This window comes from Alosa pseudoharengus, unplaced genomic scaffold (assembly GCF_046254945.1).
Source record: "Alosa pseudoharengus isolate Yale_2024_CS ecotype anadromous, Long Island Sound unplaced genomic scaffold, YU_APseudo_1.1 YU_APseudo_1.1_scf_10, whole genome shotgun sequence".
NCBI lineage: Eukaryota > Metazoa > Chordata > Actinopteri > Clupeiformes > Clupeidae > Alosa > Alosa pseudoharengus.
This window is the reverse complement of record NW_027468565.1, coordinates 30,492,336-30,510,239: the sequence shown is the minus strand read 5'-3', so window position 1 is coordinate 30,510,239 and position 17,904 is coordinate 30,492,336. Positions and strand designations below refer to the sequence as shown.

Genomic DNA, 17,904 nt, shown 5'->3' with positions numbered 1-17,904 from the left:
TGTGTGTATGAGGGGGTCCTGAGTTCAGTTGTGTTTTTTTATTGTAACCCTGGAGATATCCCATGGTTCTCTGCGCCTGCCGCATGCCTCAGCATGCCTGTTTTTCTCTCGCCTCTGCTTTCTTTCTTTATCCCGTACTTTTTCTCTTTCTTTCTTTATCCCTTTCTTTTTTTCTCTCTTTCTTTCCTTTGGGGTTGATTGATTTGGTCTATTTTTTGTTTTGAGTTTTGTGGAGAAAATAATGAAAGTGTTTGAAAGTAATAACACTTGTTTTGTGTTTTTTTCCCAGAGACTTTCCCAGAGACTTTCTCTCACACACACACATATACAGTATACAGAAACACTCAAACATGTGCACTGATTTAGCCTACATAAAACACAGAAGACCTCTGTTTTGCACAGCTTACACTATTACTTGGGCTCCATGTGGTGGACTGATTTAATCAGTATCATCTCTGACATAATGATGAGCATGTGTGTGTGTGTGTGTGTATCATTTTGTTACAAAACACACAACAAATCAAATTATAAAAACAAACACTGGAACTCAAATTCACTTAACTTCCACAGACACCTACTGTCCTTTCTGTGACCTCAGGGATGGATTACTGCACGGGCCTACCGGGCCCAGGCCCAGGGGCCCAAGGGGTCAGGGGGCCCTGAAGCCCAAGCCTTTGCATGGAATCATTGCCTCAGTATCAACAAATCAGGATGTAGGCTATGAATCTGATTGAATTTAGTATTGGCCATCCCCAAAATGCACCAGAATACAGGAAATCACATCAAACAAATTAAAAGTTTTCTGGGGGAGGACCCCCAAACCCCCCCCTCCCACATATACGACAATAAGTGGGGGGCCCTTAATACATCTGGCCCCAGGGGCCCGAAAGTTCACAATCCGCCCATGTGTGACCTGTCTGTACCTCTGTGTGTGTGTGTGTGTGTATGTGAGAGAGTGAGTGTGTGTATGACGTGTTTGAGTGTGTTTGCTTTGCCAATTTCAGGAGAGATTACAGAATCGCAATCAGCGCAGCACACTGTGGCCTGTCCCTTTGAGAATATTATGGGGTTTCAAATGGAGACACGGAGAGTGTGGCAGCGGAACCTGTAGGGCTCTTCTCTCCCTCGTGAGCCTGGCAGCTTTGAGTGGACCAATCACGAGGAGAGAGACCTACTCCCTCCGCGTGTTCCACCCAGAACTCGTCATTCACAAAGCCTTAACCGCCATGTTATTTAAAGCGGGACAATAACAGTCACAGTTATTGCTCAGTGCAGTGACTGCTCTCCTCTCTCCTGGAGAAATGGAGTATTGAATGTAAATATTGTGCCAGATTTTAGGCTCCCGCTTTTTTTCTACCCCCCCCCCCCCACACACACACACACACACACCTCCCTCTTTCCAACTATCTTACCTCTCTCCTTTATAAAAGGGGATTGCAACTGCCTTTGGCGTTCTCGATTTCGCTAAAAGCTCCATGAAATACTTCTAGTAATGGCTCTATAGACCCTTTCATGGAATTTTCATTATCAGCATCATAGTTGGCCCCACAAGACTTCCTTTTTAACATTCCATATGTTATCTTAATGCAGAGGAAGTAGATTGGGGCCCAAATAGAATGTTCAAGCATTGTTTTTGTTTACCTTGTTGAAAGGGTCCATACAAATCTGATTACCTTCAATGGATGCAAAGAGAGCAGAGTTAGAGTGAGAGCGTCTGTGAGATGCAGCAACCCAGGTGAGTACATGCTTGCTGTTGTGAGTCTTACTCCCCTCCAAAGGGTGAAGACTGTCTAAGACGGTCTAAGAACACATTGTAGAGCCACATAGAACTCTAAGCTCTCGCAGTAAAGACAGAGTGTGAAGACACACAAACACACACAGTTACTGACGAAGGCAGCATGTGCTCGATGCTCGCATGTGCATGATGACGAAGGCAGCATGTGCTCCTCAGGACGTCAGAGCGGAAGCCAAAAAAAAGGCCTGTTAGTTATTTATAAAACCTGCACTCAGACGGGAGATATGGAGCTCGACAGAAGGAGACGTGGGAGGAGGAAGAGAGAGAAAGAGAAAGGAGAGGAAGCAGTATAACCTCATCCATCTTAAATCTATTATTCATAACTCCCTGCGCGCACGCGCACACACACACACAGAAAAGTGGGTCACACAGGGACGTGTGTTACACTGATTGCTCTCTGGCTGTGAAGTTTCCTCTTGCTGCTTCGTTAAGTTGCTTTCAATTATGGAAGGAACTCCCAGGCTCGACCCGAGTCCATGTCACGACACGCATCATGTTCCCGGATCTCAACCTGAGCCCATCTCAGGGAACACGCATCATATACCCGGCTCTGGAAACAACAGCACGCATGCAATCACAACCCTGACGCTGGGACGACTCATGTCTGTAGGTGTACGTATGCATGGATCAACCTGTATTATTTAGTGTGGCTGTATCTCTGTATTTGACTGTGTGTGTATGTGTGTGTGTGCCATACAATATGCATTTGTAGCAAGCCTGAGCAGGGACTGTCCCTAAGGGCTCTCAGGGTCCAGAGCTGGACAATCAGATGGAGGCAGAGTTAGAGACAGAGTGGGGCTACTCAGACTTTGAGCGTCCTTATAATAATAACCTTATAATAAACCTTATCTTTCTTATCTTATAATAATAACAACCTTATCTTGCTGTACAGTGAGGAGCCTGACATATCAGCCTTTAACCAAGGTTAAACCTGCACAATGAGCAAGTACACTGTACTTTACTGTAATTGGACTGTACTTAGCTGGATGGGGGTATTTATTTATTGGTTGTTTTATGTATTATTTTGGACCAAATAACATAAAATATGATGAGGTGCAAATATGATATTATTCATGAAATATTAAGGAAGCAAAAATCACAGAATGGTGATTACGGTATATAATTCTGCATATCCAATTGAGCTTTTCTCAGAAGTGCATTTAGAACTAAAACAGTCCATCACAATCTTTCATCACAGCCTGTTTATGTGTTGATGTTTACACCTTAAGGCAGCTTTCTGATGATTTCAAAAATAAATCAACTACAGATCAGAATTTTAACATTTCTTTGATGGGGAAAAAAATCAATTTTAATTTTATAAACATATAACCCAAGGACTTCATTTGTACTTTGCAACCAGTATTTTTTGTCCAAAAACAATTTCAGAGGATTAATAAAATTAATCTAATCTAATCTAATCTGAAATTCCTCCACCTGCACACAGCTCCTGTTCCATTCCAGGTATTATTAGGAACCTCCGCCGTATTATTAGGAACCTCCGCCCCACATGGGATGCACTTAACCTCTCTAAACCTTGCTCAGTGCCTCGTGGTCCAAAGAGAATTCACCGTAACTTAAACTGTGTCGGAGAGAGCTGTTTTATAGGTACACTATGCACTTGACCCAAGGTGAATCCTGTGAAGGAAATGACATCTGGACTCCTGTGGTTTTAAAACCTACTTCAGTCTGCAGGAGTTTAGCTCAGTGTGACGTGTGTGTGTGTCACTGTTTCACCACAAGGAACGTGGATCAGTGGGCTAAGAGTGTTAGAGTGTGTGTGTGTGTGCAAATAGCACATACAAATAGAGATTGGCATAAAGTCTTTAATACAGCAACCATCTGCAGATACAAATGGTTGGCAATACAGCCACACACACACGACAAGCGTGCAAACCGTACAAAAATCTTAGCAAAAACACACACACACACACACACACACACACACACACACACACAAACAGACACACAAACAGTTCAGGTCACAGCTCTCACTGGTCCTCGTAGAAGACTTTGGCCATGGCTACAGCCACTTTCTGCACCTTCTTGTCCTTGGCATCCTGTCCCATGTTGGTCCGTGCCAGTTTCAGCCAGTACGCTTCTGTCCGATGCTGGTACGCTTCCAGAGACTCACCGGCCTGCACACATGGGTGATCACCCTCTGCAACACACACACACACACACACACACACACACACACACACACACACAGCTGTTGCTGAGATGCACACACAACATGAGGTTACACAAGTACAAGTAATACACACAATACTGCTGCTGATATAACTACACTATGCATGCACACTCACACACAAACACTCACACGCTCACACACGTGTACACACGCACGCACACACACAGGCATGCACGCAGAAAAAGGAAAAGGACAGGAGTATAGGTGATTACCTTCTTCACTCTCACTCTCCTCTTCCTCACTCTCCTCATCACTCTCTCCGCCTCTGGCTTCTTCATCCCCGTCATCATCATCTTCCTCATCAGACTCTTCCAGCCATTCTTGAGCCTCTGTAGAAAAACACACATGGACACACACATCTGAATGTCTGTAGAGAAACATGTCTGAACCTGTTGACACCACTGCTACATTCCAGGATAGGATAGGACCAGGATATTTACCTTTAGGATATTTACCTTTATTTATTTATTTATTAAATCTTAATATTTGTTTCAGATTTTAAATTAAGAGTGCGTTATATGTGCATAATGTGTGTTACGTGTATAATGAGGGTATTAGGTGAAAATCATTTCTGATTTCCTCATCCCATCACTCTCCACCCCCAGCTGCTGTGTGGTGAGCGTTCTGGTGTATAATGGCTGCTATGCATCACCAAGGTGGATGCTACTCATTGGTGGTGGTTAGTTAGGTTCCTCCATCACTGTAAAATGCTTTGGATGCCTTGAGAAACCACTATATAAGTGCAATGCATTGTTGTTGTTGTTGAATTTAAGCAGAAGCAGAATTTGACTGGTCTCAAACACACACACACACACACACACACACACACACACACACAAGTACTTACTGGGGTCCATCTCCTGCAGGACGTCCCATTTGTCCATCTTGTGGAGGTCGAGGCTGTAGAGGTCGGCTAGCGTCACCTGTTTGTCTCCCACCTCAAACATGCCCCCGTACAGGTAGAGACGGCCCCCCTTCACGGTTGCCATGGCGTTGGAGCGGGCACAGGGTTCCACCAGCGAGGCCGCCGCACCCTCTTCCTCATCCTCCTCCTCCTCATCTTCCTCCTCTTCGCTCTCAGACTCCGCCCTGGCCACGGGCACTGCCTCCCGGATGGTCATCACCGTGCCGTCCTCCGTGACGATCTCCTTGATGATCTCAGTAGGCTCCTGTGGCGACGCGCTGTCTTCGGCCGTCTCCTCCGACTGACCCCCGTCCCCGTCCCCTGCTCTCCTCCCCCGTCGCCGCTTCTTCCGCTCTGATTTGGTGCCCTGCAAGTGTGTGTGAAGAGTTTTTAATGTGTGCATGGACGTGTGTGTTTTCGTGTGTGTGTGTATGTATACTGCTCAAAAAATTTAAGGGAACACTTAGTAGTTTTCCACAATTGTTAAAACACATTTTTTTAAACCTTCCACCCTTTTCTCCATTCTCAAACTACATTCACAGAATGTCTGACAGTTCTTGCTAAATAAAACACTCGCCTCAAAAGTTTTACTTGTGCTCAGAGCCAAACAGTGTCAGAGTACCGATCCAGTGAATGATTGAAGTGTTCCCTTAATTCTTTTGAGCAGTATATGTATAGCAATATGTGTGTGCGTGTGTGTATGTATGTACACACACACACGCAGCTACATATATATATATATATATATATATATATGTGTGCATATATGGGTAAAAGACAACAGGTGATACTTTACTTTAATTGTGACACACACACACACACCCACACACACACACCTTTAACTTGGCAGGGTGCCAACGGTTCTTGGTGATGTCGTACAGGTAGAGGTCATTGAAGAAATCTCCCTCGAGCGTCTCCTCGTCCTCGTCATCGCACACGCCCCCAAACAGCAGGGTGCGGGCCCCAGCGCTTACACACACTCCCCCCGTGAAGCCAGAGCGGGGAACCGGCTTCACACCCCCAGGGCTCACACGGGACCAGGCCCACTTCTCTACAGCAGGGACACAGAGAGAGAGAGAGAGAGAGAGAGAGAGAGAGAGGGAGAGAGAGAGAGAGAGAGAGAGGGAGAGAGAGATGGAGAGACAGAGAGACACAGAGAAAGAGAGATAGAGATAGAAAGACAGACACACAGAGAAAGAGAGATAGAGAGAGAGAGGGAAAGAGAGAGACAGAGAGAGAGAGGGAGAGAGAGAGAGAGAGAGGGAGAGAGAGATGGAGAGACAGAGAGAGACACAGAGAAAGAGAGATAGAGATAGAAAGACAGACACACAGAGAAAGAGAGATAGAGAGAGAGAGGGACAGAGAGAGACAGAGAGAGAGAGAGGTAGAGAGGGAGAGAGAGAGAGAGAGAGAGAGAGAGAGAGAGAGAGACTAAGGGTCAGATACTGGAACCAGTAGCAGCTCCAACACGCTCACACCACAACACAACACAGATTCATATTAGGCTATGCACTCACATATATGTGGTTCTATTTGCCCAAGCAAACACAGTATGTGACTCTGTCTCTTATGACACATACACCAAAATCAACAAGCAGACTCAACACACACACATGCACACACTCACACAGATGTGCAAACACACACACACACACACACACACACACACACACACACGGACATGTATTAGTCTACACTTGTGTGCATGCAGTACACACATTGTTATATTCATACAAACAGTCGGCACTGTTGTGTGGTGTAATGTGAATGTACCCTGGTCGTCTTTGCCGTCTCTCTTGAGCAGGAACATGTCTGAGTGAATAGTGCCCTTGTCCACGTCCTTCTTGGCCCTCTGTTGGGGAGGGGGGGGGGACACTCTCATTAATCCATCATCAAGTGGTGAATGGAACAGAACCTGAGCAGGACAGATCTACCTAAAGCTACTGATGGTGGACACTAGTGCCATGACCACTTCCCCTAGACCCTCCATAAAGCAGAGGCCGGGGGGACAGGTGATTCACTTGAGTGCCAAGACACTTCACAGACTCTCCAATCCAAACTCTTATATTTATAATTTAATACCAACTTCGCAACATTTTTTTTCTTCTACAGGCCAAAATGAACAGGCTACAACCAGGGTATCCTACTTCGGTGGCACTGTATGTGTGTGTGTGCGTTAGGGATGTCCCGATACCATTTTTTTTTTCAAACCGATGGCACTGTGTCCATATCTTAATTAGTCAAGTCAAGTCATGTATTTATATAGCACATTTAAAAACAACAGGGGTTGAGCCAAAGTGCTGAACAAATACAAAGAAAAGGTTAGCTAATAAGTCATAACAATAAGACCATACATCTACACAAAAGGCCATACATCAACACAAACTAAGTGTGATTAGTAGCAGTGACAAAAAAATAGATAAGATAAATAAAAATAAATAAGAAAATAAATAAATAATAAATAAATAAAAATAAATATAAATAAATAAATACATATAAAAATAAATATAACATTATAACAATACGACATTATTAACTAGATTATTTGCATTTCTCTCAGTAAAATCTGACAGGGCAACAAAACATGATCCCATGTGACCCTACTGTTAGTTCTAGAAACCTTTTGTAAAATTGGTGTGACTGCTGCCAAAACAGAGTTAGTGAACGAGATTTACATGTAGGCAATGTCTAAACTATTGGCCATTGAATAAAGTGGTGATTTTTTGCACATGTCTTGCATCTGCCTGTTGCTCATGACTTTGGATACAGTAGAAGTGAATTGGGTGCTGACTTTGCTACGCCTCACATAAAATATAATTTGGGTGTGTACAATCTACAAGTTTTTTTTTATCGGACATGGTTAAGGCCTTAAAACAAAGAAAATTTCTGAGCCTGACCTGAATTATTAGGCATTTTTGAAGATGTCATATGCCTTATGGACACTCATTAGCCTACTAGAATAAGCATGATATGTATATTTGTTGGAACAACATTTGCTTGAGACACTTTTTCAGGCTAACATTATTAAATAAAATAGGGTAGACTAGGCTTCTATTTGTAAACTTGATTTGAAATGTTTTAACCTGCAGCCTAGGCACCTGTGGTCTACTGGTTAGGGCTTCGGACTTGTAACCGGAAGGTTGCCTGTTCGAACCCAACTGGTCGCAGTAGGAACAGCTGAAGTGCCCTTGAGCAAGGCACCTAACCCCTCACTGCTCCCCGAGCACCGCTGTAGCAGGCAGCTCACTGCGTTGGGTTTAGTGTGGCTTCACCTCACTGTGTGTTCACTGTGTGCTGAGTGTGTTTCACTAATTCATGGATGGGATAAATGCAGAGACCAAATTTCCCTCACGGGATCAAAAGAGTATATACTTACTTACTTACTAGGCTACTTGCAGATTGTGCTAATTAGTTTGTTTAACAATCCATGTTGTGAAAACAGTGTTCACATTAGTTTGTTTATGTTCTGAAGAGATGCATATTTTCCCCTTGGAACCTACAATATCATGGTCTTTATGGAAATTAATTGACATTACGATATCCATTAATACTACCAAAGGAAAAAATAAGACCTAGTGAATGAAAATCAAGATTTTGTAAACAAAATTCAATACTTTTAAGGCCTTAATTTTACAATATTAAATGTAAGAGAAGATGTAAGAGAAGATTTTTTTCAATACTTCAATACTAAGATTTTTTTAAATACTTTTAAGACCCCGCAGGTACCCTGAAACAAACAGCCAGCAGCCACTCACAGATTTGGAGTAGCCTCCGTAGACGATGATGCCGGAGTGGTCTGAAGTGGCGGTCATCAGACAGGCAGAGCGAGGACCGGGGCCCGAGCCCGAGGGGGCCAGACGAGTCCAGCTAAACGAGTCCAGACTGAAGCAGTGCACGTCGTTGTAGTAGATGTAGTCCCTGTGGGACACGGACACACACACACACACACACACACACACACACACATTTGAATTCTTTATTTGAACCCACCAGTCAAATTTGAAAGAGTTTGGTTCCAAAACACTATAAATCCATTTTTGGAAACATTAATATGTATTTCAGTGAGTAAGTATTTCAGGTAATATCAATAAAATTGCAGTTCTGTTGTTTTGACTGAGAACAAATAAATCAAATAACAATACCCAATTACATTTCCACTGAAAGTACTTGGTAAACAAAATGTAAAAATGTAAAAAATATTTATAAAAATTCATTAAAATGGAGGATATAGCATTTTGGACCCAAACTCTTTACAGATAAGATTACAATATTTTCAGAGATGATATGGCTTTGACATTCATGGGTTCATAAAACACACACACACAAACTGCCACACAGCAAGACTGGCCATCACAGCTGAGCAGAGTTTTGCCAGTTGTTCAGACTTTCTTTTTGATACCAGTCGTAGCCCACTGACCGTTTGTAGCCCACTGACAGTGAGTTTATGAACATGTCCCAAGCTGCCAAATACCAATACTATTCAACATACATAATTACTGTACATACATAGCCTAGATGTATGTTATCAAGTTTTCTACTTCTAATCTACAAAGTTACTTCTTCTTCAACTTCTTTTCAAATCCAGATATCTTAAAAGTCAAATCAACAAAAATTACTGCTATTACATAAATTAATTTAGTGGCTCGATTTTATTTTCCAATCGTACCCATACATTTTGTGTTCAGTGCATTTTATATTGTGCTTCTCTTTTTGTGCACCAGGTTGTGTTAAATTTGAATGCAAGTCCACACCCGTTGTGCATGTACACCCCTCTGAGTGAAACAGAACGTGCCTGTGTCAGTTGTGCCGGGTGCTAGAGATCAGTGTGCTAATGACACCGCATGTGCCAGTGTAAAGTGTGCCCATTCCTGGTGCCACCACGTGTGCCAGTGTAAAGTGTGCCCACACCTGGTGCAATCACATGTGCCAGTGTAATGTGTGGCCCTACCTGCTGCCATCACATGTGCCAGTGTAATGTGTGGCCCTACCTGCTGCCATCACATGTGCCAGTGTAATGTGTGGCCCTACCTGCTGCCATCACATGTGCCAGTGTAATGTGTGGCCCTACCTGCTGCCATCACATGTGCCAGTGTAATGTGTGCTCATACCTGGTACTCTCATGGAAGCCTCCAAAAACCAGCAGCTGTCGTTTACACAGAACCATCCGATGGCCACTGCGACCTGAAGGAGCGCCTGGAGCTCTGCACACACACACACACACACACACACACACACACACACACACACACACACACACACACACACACACACACACACACACACACACACACACACACACACACACACACACACACACACACACACACACACACACAAACACAGTGCATACATAATTAACAACAACAACAAGTTAAAGTTGAAATTGACGTTCAAGTTTCTTGTCAAGTACTCTTGTCTTGTGCTCAAGAGCCACTTTACAAAATAAATAAAATAGTAGTAATAAAAAGGTATATTAATTGTGTGTGTGGAGAGGGGGTATGTTGTGTGTGTGTGGGGTGTGTGTTTTGGATTTATTCTGGTCATTGTAAGTGCCACACACACATATTATATATTGCTTTATTCAGCAGAGTCTAGGCTATCCAGATCTGCCATCATTTCATGTATTAGTACTAGCTTTGATTTTATTTTGATTTTTAAAGAATTAAAATATAAAAAGCATATTATAAAAATTCTTATATTTCGACCACAGCAAGCTCATAGCTTTACATGCATTTCATGTGTGTGTAGGGCAGACTGTCCTGAATCGGGCAATATAATTGCCATGTTGGAGGGATACTCTGGGGCTGAGCAATTTACAGAAATATGCGGTGTGTGATTTACAGAAATAAATGACATTTTTTATTTAGTGCTGAAAAATGACCTTTTTGCGCTCCATATCTGTGACACGAACTGATCTGACCTGACTTGACCCGAGGTTGCGTGTTAGCCTGCGTGCCTATGGTGTATGTACTCATAATGATTCTCAACTTTTTACTGCATTGCCATGAACAAAGTAAAGGCAAAAAAGGTGTTTCTTTGTTGAACAAATTGGGATGCAATGTGAGCCTTGAATTGAATGCCATGCAGGAATTTGCTAGGATCTCAAAACCGGATAATTAACATGCTTTGCCATAGAGAAACACACGATAGAGTTGGATTATAAACATGCTTTGCCACAAGAACAGACAAAAACGTGGGGTAAGTCCAGCTATATGAAGTTATTATTTTGCTGTCACTTCGTCTGTTTTATAATCCAGAAGGATGTACTTGGTCTCAAATGATAGCTTCGTGTCTCCTCTTTCATCTGACATGCGTGGCATATCTATCCGATCACAGGTCCGCGAGTAATTCAAACGAGAGTAATGGGTGCAGCGTTGGTTTGTGTACATGATGTTATTATTTTGCATTTACTTCGTCTGTTTTTATAAGCCAGAAGGATCGATATACATGGTACCAATGGATAGCTCTGTGTCTCCTCTTTCATCTGATATGCTTGCCATATCTATGCGATTACGGGTTCGCGAGTAATTCAAACGAGAGTAATGGGTGCGCAGGTGAACGCAGAGAAGTATAGACTGTAAATATGATGCAATTTGATTTAATTTCATGATTTTTTTTAATTTTCGTACTTGATCGTACAGACAAGTGTGTAGTCTCTTTGGAAAGCCCCCCTTCTGCTCTGTCATGCAATAAAGGTTTCATCTCGCTGCGATGAACAGTTCCGGAGCAATGTAACAGAGAAGAAAGGGTGTGTTTTTTGACGCACTTTGCGTCAATCGGGTTCTAAGGGTTAAAATCATAACATATTACAACATATCAGAAATCCCTTCGCAATTTAACATCAGCGTCATCTTGCCATCATATGGGGGGGGGGGATTATGGTGTGTGTGTTCGGGGGTATGGTGTAATGGTGTGTGAGTGTGTGTGTGTGTGTGTGGGGGGGGGGGGGGTTATGGTGTGTGTGTTTGGGGGGTAGGGTGTAATGGTGTGTGAGAGTGTGTGTGTGTGTGTTTGTGTGTGTGGGGGGGGGGGGTCAGAGTGACAAGTGCAAAAAAGAGAGAGATAAAAAGAAAAACCCTGATGAGTTGTGAGGTTGATGAGAATGCAATATATGACACACATATGGAACACCTATATGTCAGAGTCTCTTTATAAGTGTGCCTGAGTAACAGCTTGTCCTAACTGCATGACAGCGTCCGACTGTCGCACAGCATTGCATGCTCTCTGTCCACACTGAATCCGTTCAATAGGCCCCTGTATTGCATCATGTTTTTCACTCAATATAGCAGGACGATGTGAGCAACACAAAGAAAATAGAAACCGACTGTCTGACAAAAGTTCTGCTCAAATTGTCGTCTAACCCTCAAATCAAACTAATGTTGTCCCTGAAGCTCATTCGCGTCGCATGTAGTTAGGATACGGTGCAAGAAATAGTATATTCAATGACAACAGAATACCTATGTGCATATACAGTATATGTTGCACATCTTACTTGATCTGCTCCCATTTGAGCGGATTGAGGTGCAGCAGCCACAGGTCCTTGTAGTGGTAGAACTGCTCTCCGTCAGGGGAAGCAAACTCTCCACCAAACAGCCACAACTGCCCCCCACCCTGAGCCACCACCACCGCCTGTCAGAGGAGATAAGACACAACTCAGCATAAACATTTTTAAACCAATACACAGAAGCAATGGATAAGGTGTATACAGGGAACAGTCTCCCAGGTTTCTTTTCAAAGTCCTCCAGCTAGCATAACCAGATTTCTCAAGCACAAAACCGCGATACTGAAGTGCATGTAAACACAGTCATTGGCAAGGTGGAAACAAAAACAAAAGGCCAAACTGAATATCCAGAATGATTGAAAGCTGACTGCACATCACTAGAGTGATATGGTCACATTCATTAAACCACACTGGCAAGCAGTCTGGCCAAGAACTGCAAGGGCAAGCAGGCCCCCTGGTGGTCATAAAGAAGAACAGCAAAGGTCCCCATTTGCCTGGATCGTGTTTTAAGGCGGGGATCACACAACAGTACTGAACATTCAACTCAAAACCCTGTAACGAGGGGGGGGGGGGGGAGCAATGGCTCAAGTGGCAGCATCCCATAACACATATGGGTCCGGTACCCACGAGGACCTAGGTTCAAGTCCATATAGGTCCAAATAAGACTCAATTAAGCATTATTCAAGCAGGAACTTCTGCATATTTCCTATAGACACAACAAAAGTCAGTGATATTCCAACAATGTCCAAGAGTGACACACAAGGACAGATAAGCTGTTGAAATATTTGTACTGGAACACAGTCAACTGGCGCCTTCACGTTCATGTTCAATATTTGATTCATGTGAAATTTTCAAATGCACCACACACACGTCACACTCCAAACCACACAAAGAAATCACATGATAATGCTGCCCAAGGGCATCATAGTTCTGCCACCACCCAAGACCTGTTGGTATAGACCAATCTTTTCCCAGAAGGTTTCCGGTTGAAACATTCAACCAACGCAGATAGGCCTACTGTGAAATTAAAATGAATCGGATTTTAGCGTAATGCTCTAGAAAATGTTGACTTTACAACTTATCTTTTTATTTATTTATGCATTTATTTTTGTTTGTCACCAAGTTACACTCAATGTTGTTTTCTGTGCCACCGGAAATGGCTTTGGGTATGCACATGTTTGTTTATGCAGTTGAAAGGGTCCATATAGACCAGGGGTGTCAAACATACGGCCCGCGGGCCGGATGCGGCCCGCCAGATGGTTTAATCCGGCCCAGACTTGTAGAGAATAAATTTCTGACGATGTCAAAAAAAAAAAAAAAATAATTCTCTAGCCCATTCCTGTGAGGAGTTATGAATTTTCAAGGAAATAACCGAAATGCTCAATTCAGCCGCTAGGCGCAGCCAAAAAACAAAAAAAAAAGTTCGGAGTTGACTGGTCCTGTGCTGTGAGTTTGGCTACATTGTCGGGAGAAAAGCAGGCGTTGCGACAAAATTCAGAGACAAAGTGCAGCCTGCAAACGGAGGACAAGATGTTTGGGCATTTTATTGTATTTTGCACCAGGAAGTGTTGTGTTGTAAAACACTAAACTTGGATCATGTTAAAGTGTGGTTGTGCAAACTGTAAATTTAATCAGGTCGCGAGGTCTGACTCACCGTCAGTTTGACTGTTTTCTTAGCTGTAGTACGGTGGTTAAGCCGAGGTGCCGTACTCAAGCGTTTCTTTGAACTACGAGAGGAAATTGGACAGTTCTTGGAGAAAAAAGGCAGACCAGTAGCAATTTAAATGCCCGGAATGGGTGCAGGATCTGGCCTTTATGGTGGATAGCCTATTACACAGCACCGCCACCTAGCCTACAAAATTATTTGATCTGATGTAACCTAATCGTATCAGTTGATCGTATTGCTCATGCACTGCTAACTTATGTTTGTTAAATTCATTTTATTTTTCATACATTTGCACATTTACATTTTTAAGGCAGGATGTTAACTTTCTTCATAGCTCCCACTTGAGTTTAGTGTGGTGAGTTGGTTCAGGTGGTCAGATGTAAAAATGTAGGCCTATCCACTCAACTATAAAAATAAACCAGTTGTTTATGAGAGTAAAATGCATTTTATTTCAATTTCATTGGCCTCTCTGAATAAATGTGTAATAATCTAATATATCCCTTGTCATTATGTAGGCTACAAATGTAGGCTGAAGGGTAAAGCATAGCCTACTGAAAAAAACTAAGCTGGAGATTTGGAGTTGTCAAAGGATGTTTTGCAATTATTTCACTGGTCCGGCCCACTTGAGATCAGATGGGCTGTATGTGGCCCCTGAACCAAAATGAGTTTGACACCCCTGATATAGACCCTTTCAAGAGAGTTCCATTATCAGCATCATAGTTGACCCCACAAGACTTCTGGTGTAACATTCCATATGTTATCTTAATGCAGAGGAAGTAGATTGGGAACCAAATAGAACGTTCAAGGATTGTTTTTGTTTTTATTGTTGAAAGGGTCCATATATTACAGGCAGGCTGAAACAGTACCTGGTGAGCACAGCGTGGAGGAGGGGGATTGGGGATGTCCAGCTTCATCCAAGTGTTCTTCTTGATGTTGTACAAGAACAGGTCGTTGTACAGATAAGTCTGAAAATCAAGTAAACATTCAGCTTTATTCAATGTCACATTACAGAATCTACACACAAGGGTTGATTACAGGATGGAAGTCTGGATTAATGTAATCATACTGCATCAAAATGTAGAATTCATTGTTGCATCTTTTCTGGACCTTCTTGTTGCAGTCATATCACACATCTCTAGATTTAGCCTAAGTGATGAAAACATGCAATGCTTACTTTTTTCCCGTTAAAAAACTCCCCACCAAACAGTATTAGCTCGTCTTTCTCGGGGTGGGCGGACAGAGAGGCGTTGAGCCTGCGGGCACAGGGAGCATGAACACCTCAAAGTTCTTTTGGGTTAAGATGAGAGATTCTAAACCAGAGGTGGGCAACTAATTTCCCGAAGGGGCCACATGACAAACTGGGACTGAGGGCCGTTCCCAAAATACCGAACTCAAGTCTGAACTCAATTCTGTTCAATTATATTCTGTTCTTGTATAACATTAAGTAAATCATATGGTTTTGGTTACTACTCGTTAGAACAGATGAAAATGTGAGGGAGACAGTAAAAGTAAAAACGGCAATATTTAATCTATGTCCAGTATTTAATCCTCATTCTCAAAAATGATTTTTTTATTTTTTTACAAAGACTGAAAAAAAGCAGTACAATATCTATATATTTAGGCTAGGCCATGAAAATGTGAAGGAGTCAGTACAACCATAGGCCTGTGCCACCATTTGATCAACACTCAGCAACATTTTAAAGACCATCATTAAATTAACTCTATGCGGAATTAGACTATGAACATGTGGATCAGACAATAGTAGCCTAGGCTAGGGAAATGATGTGGCCTGCCTGTGGTATGTTGCCCATGTCTGTTCTAAACTGACAGCTCTGCATACTGCAGCCACTCACCTGGGTGAGGGCGGTGGGCAGGTGGTCTCCACTACCTGCGTCTTCTTTGCGTCCAACTGCTGAAATTCCGCAATAAGCGCCTCTAGATCCTCCTACCATGGAGCACAAATAGACAGAGAGATTGTTGACAATTTATGTGTATCGATCGAATCATATTTTTCCCTGCTAACAACAGTGGTCAACGTTACTCGTTCAACGCTTTACCTCCTCTCTTTTCGACCGTTTGGACACCTTTTTCTCCATTTTGGCGGCCGTCTTCTCCGCCCCTTTCACCTTCTTTTCTTTTTTGCCTTTTTTACCCATTTTTCTGTTTCACTGTGTTTGACACGAATGGCGTACAGCGAAGTCTGCTTTACATCACAGTTAAAGTTGCCGAGACACATGGGTACTCTCCAGCAGCAGGACCCTACGCCATGCACATCCGGCAACAACATCCTTCTGGAGGATTGTGACTTACAGCGCCACTCTTGGACGGGAGTATTGCTTGCAGAGTACCTTAACAAAGAAGCATAGGCCCACTGTATGCTTATCTTTCTGAACGATAGTGTAGATCAGGGGTCGGCAAATAGTGGCCCGCGGGCCAATTTTGGCCCGCCATTGATTCTATCTGGCCCGCGAGATGACGTTAATTTGCTGTTGAATGAATTTTTTTTTTAACCCCATGTTTTTAAAAAGAAAAAAAGGCCTACAGCAATCCCATCAATTTCAAAACATTTATTGAGATATAGATGATAGTCCTACTAAAGTGACAAAACAGGTGGAACATCCTTGCAGTTATCCATGACGCACAGGTCGGAACGGTATTGGCACGCGAGTGCGCGTAATCTTGTGCAAAAAAACAACAACAGTGTCCTGTCTCCCTCTTCCAGTGGGCAAGGTCAAAAATAGCCTATGTTTCGTTAAATTAATAGGCTTGGCATTAAGAAATGCAGGCAGGCTCAACACATACCTCTGCTTCCATTCTTCTTTGTAGGTCCTGCATTCTGAATCAATTTTTCTTTTCAAGGCTTTTGACAACGACATTTTGCATCGATAACTAGCATATAGCAATGTTCAGCTAATCATTTACACGTCATCCAAAAGAATAATATTTGTAGCCTACACATTAGTTACGGCAAGTTGCTAGGCAAGTCGCCTGTTTCATGAGAGACGACAGGAGATGCAGCAGGCGGCATAAAAACAGCGCACATAAGCAAATAAACGTTTTTAATGGAATTAAATTAAATGCATTTTAAAAGTTAGATGATGTTTATTTTAATATAATATAATAATTAATAATTTAAATAGTAGGCCTATAACACCCCCCCCCCCCCCCCCCCCCCCCCCCCCATTACAAAAGCTATGGCCCGCGATGCCATTGTCTGAAAAAAAATTGGCCCGGGTCCAAACGTAATTGCCGACCCCTGGTGTAGATTGTGAAGATCGACCAAAAACTGATCAAATGTGTGAGATGCTGTATGTAAATTCCATTTTGATTGATCGCCAAAAGCTTGTGTGTTGGCAACCCTGCATAACATGCTAGTGGGAGGGTTGTGTGTGTGTGTGTGTGTGTGTGGCCTACTGCAAAAGCAGCAGGGAATGCAGGCCTGTGAAGTGTGTGGTGTAGAAAAAGAGCATAATGCTTTGAATGAATCAACCTAGACATGTCACATTCCAGGAGGCTTTCTCATGCAATCAACGCCTTTATGCCACGCCATGCCATTCCACGCCAGATCCATGCTGAGTGTTTTCACAGTGGGTTGAGGAATGTGACAACGCTGGTGAGTGGAAATAAAGCAATGAAACAGATGCACATATCACAAACATACACTTATAACACACACATGTTTCAAAGCAAAGGAAAGCAACACAACTCACACTGTTGTACACACACACACACACACACACACACACACACACACACACACACGTTCCCAAGGGTCTATTCCAAAGCTTTCTCACACACACTATTCATAACAGGCAGCTAATTAGAATGAACACATACGTCTCCATAC

At 42.9% G+C, this 17,904-nt stretch overlaps 1 protein-coding gene across 1 annotated transcript; it reads right to left on the bottom strand.

The window, feature by feature from the left end:
- Positions 1 to 3,602: 3,602 nt before the first annotated feature.
- On the bottom strand, positions 3,603 to 16,316 carry klhdc4 (kelch domain containing 4). The gene is made up of 12 exons (XM_076269654.1): positions 16,115 to 16,316; positions 15,911 to 16,002; positions 15,232 to 15,310; positions 14,924 to 15,022; positions 12,383 to 12,519; positions 9,999 to 10,091; positions 8,646 to 8,808; positions 6,664 to 6,742; positions 5,727 to 5,941; positions 4,834 to 5,257; positions 4,199 to 4,315; positions 3,603 to 3,953 (listed from the first exon to the last, which is right to left on the bottom strand). Exons 1-12 carry the CDS (start codon positions 16,211 to 16,213, stop codon positions 3,784 to 3,786), a joined length of 1,767 nt encoding a protein of 588 aa, XP_076125769.1. The 5' UTR covers positions 16,214 to 16,316; the 3' UTR covers positions 3,603 to 3,783.
- Between the last annotated feature and the right edge of the window lie 1,588 nt (positions 16,317 to 17,904).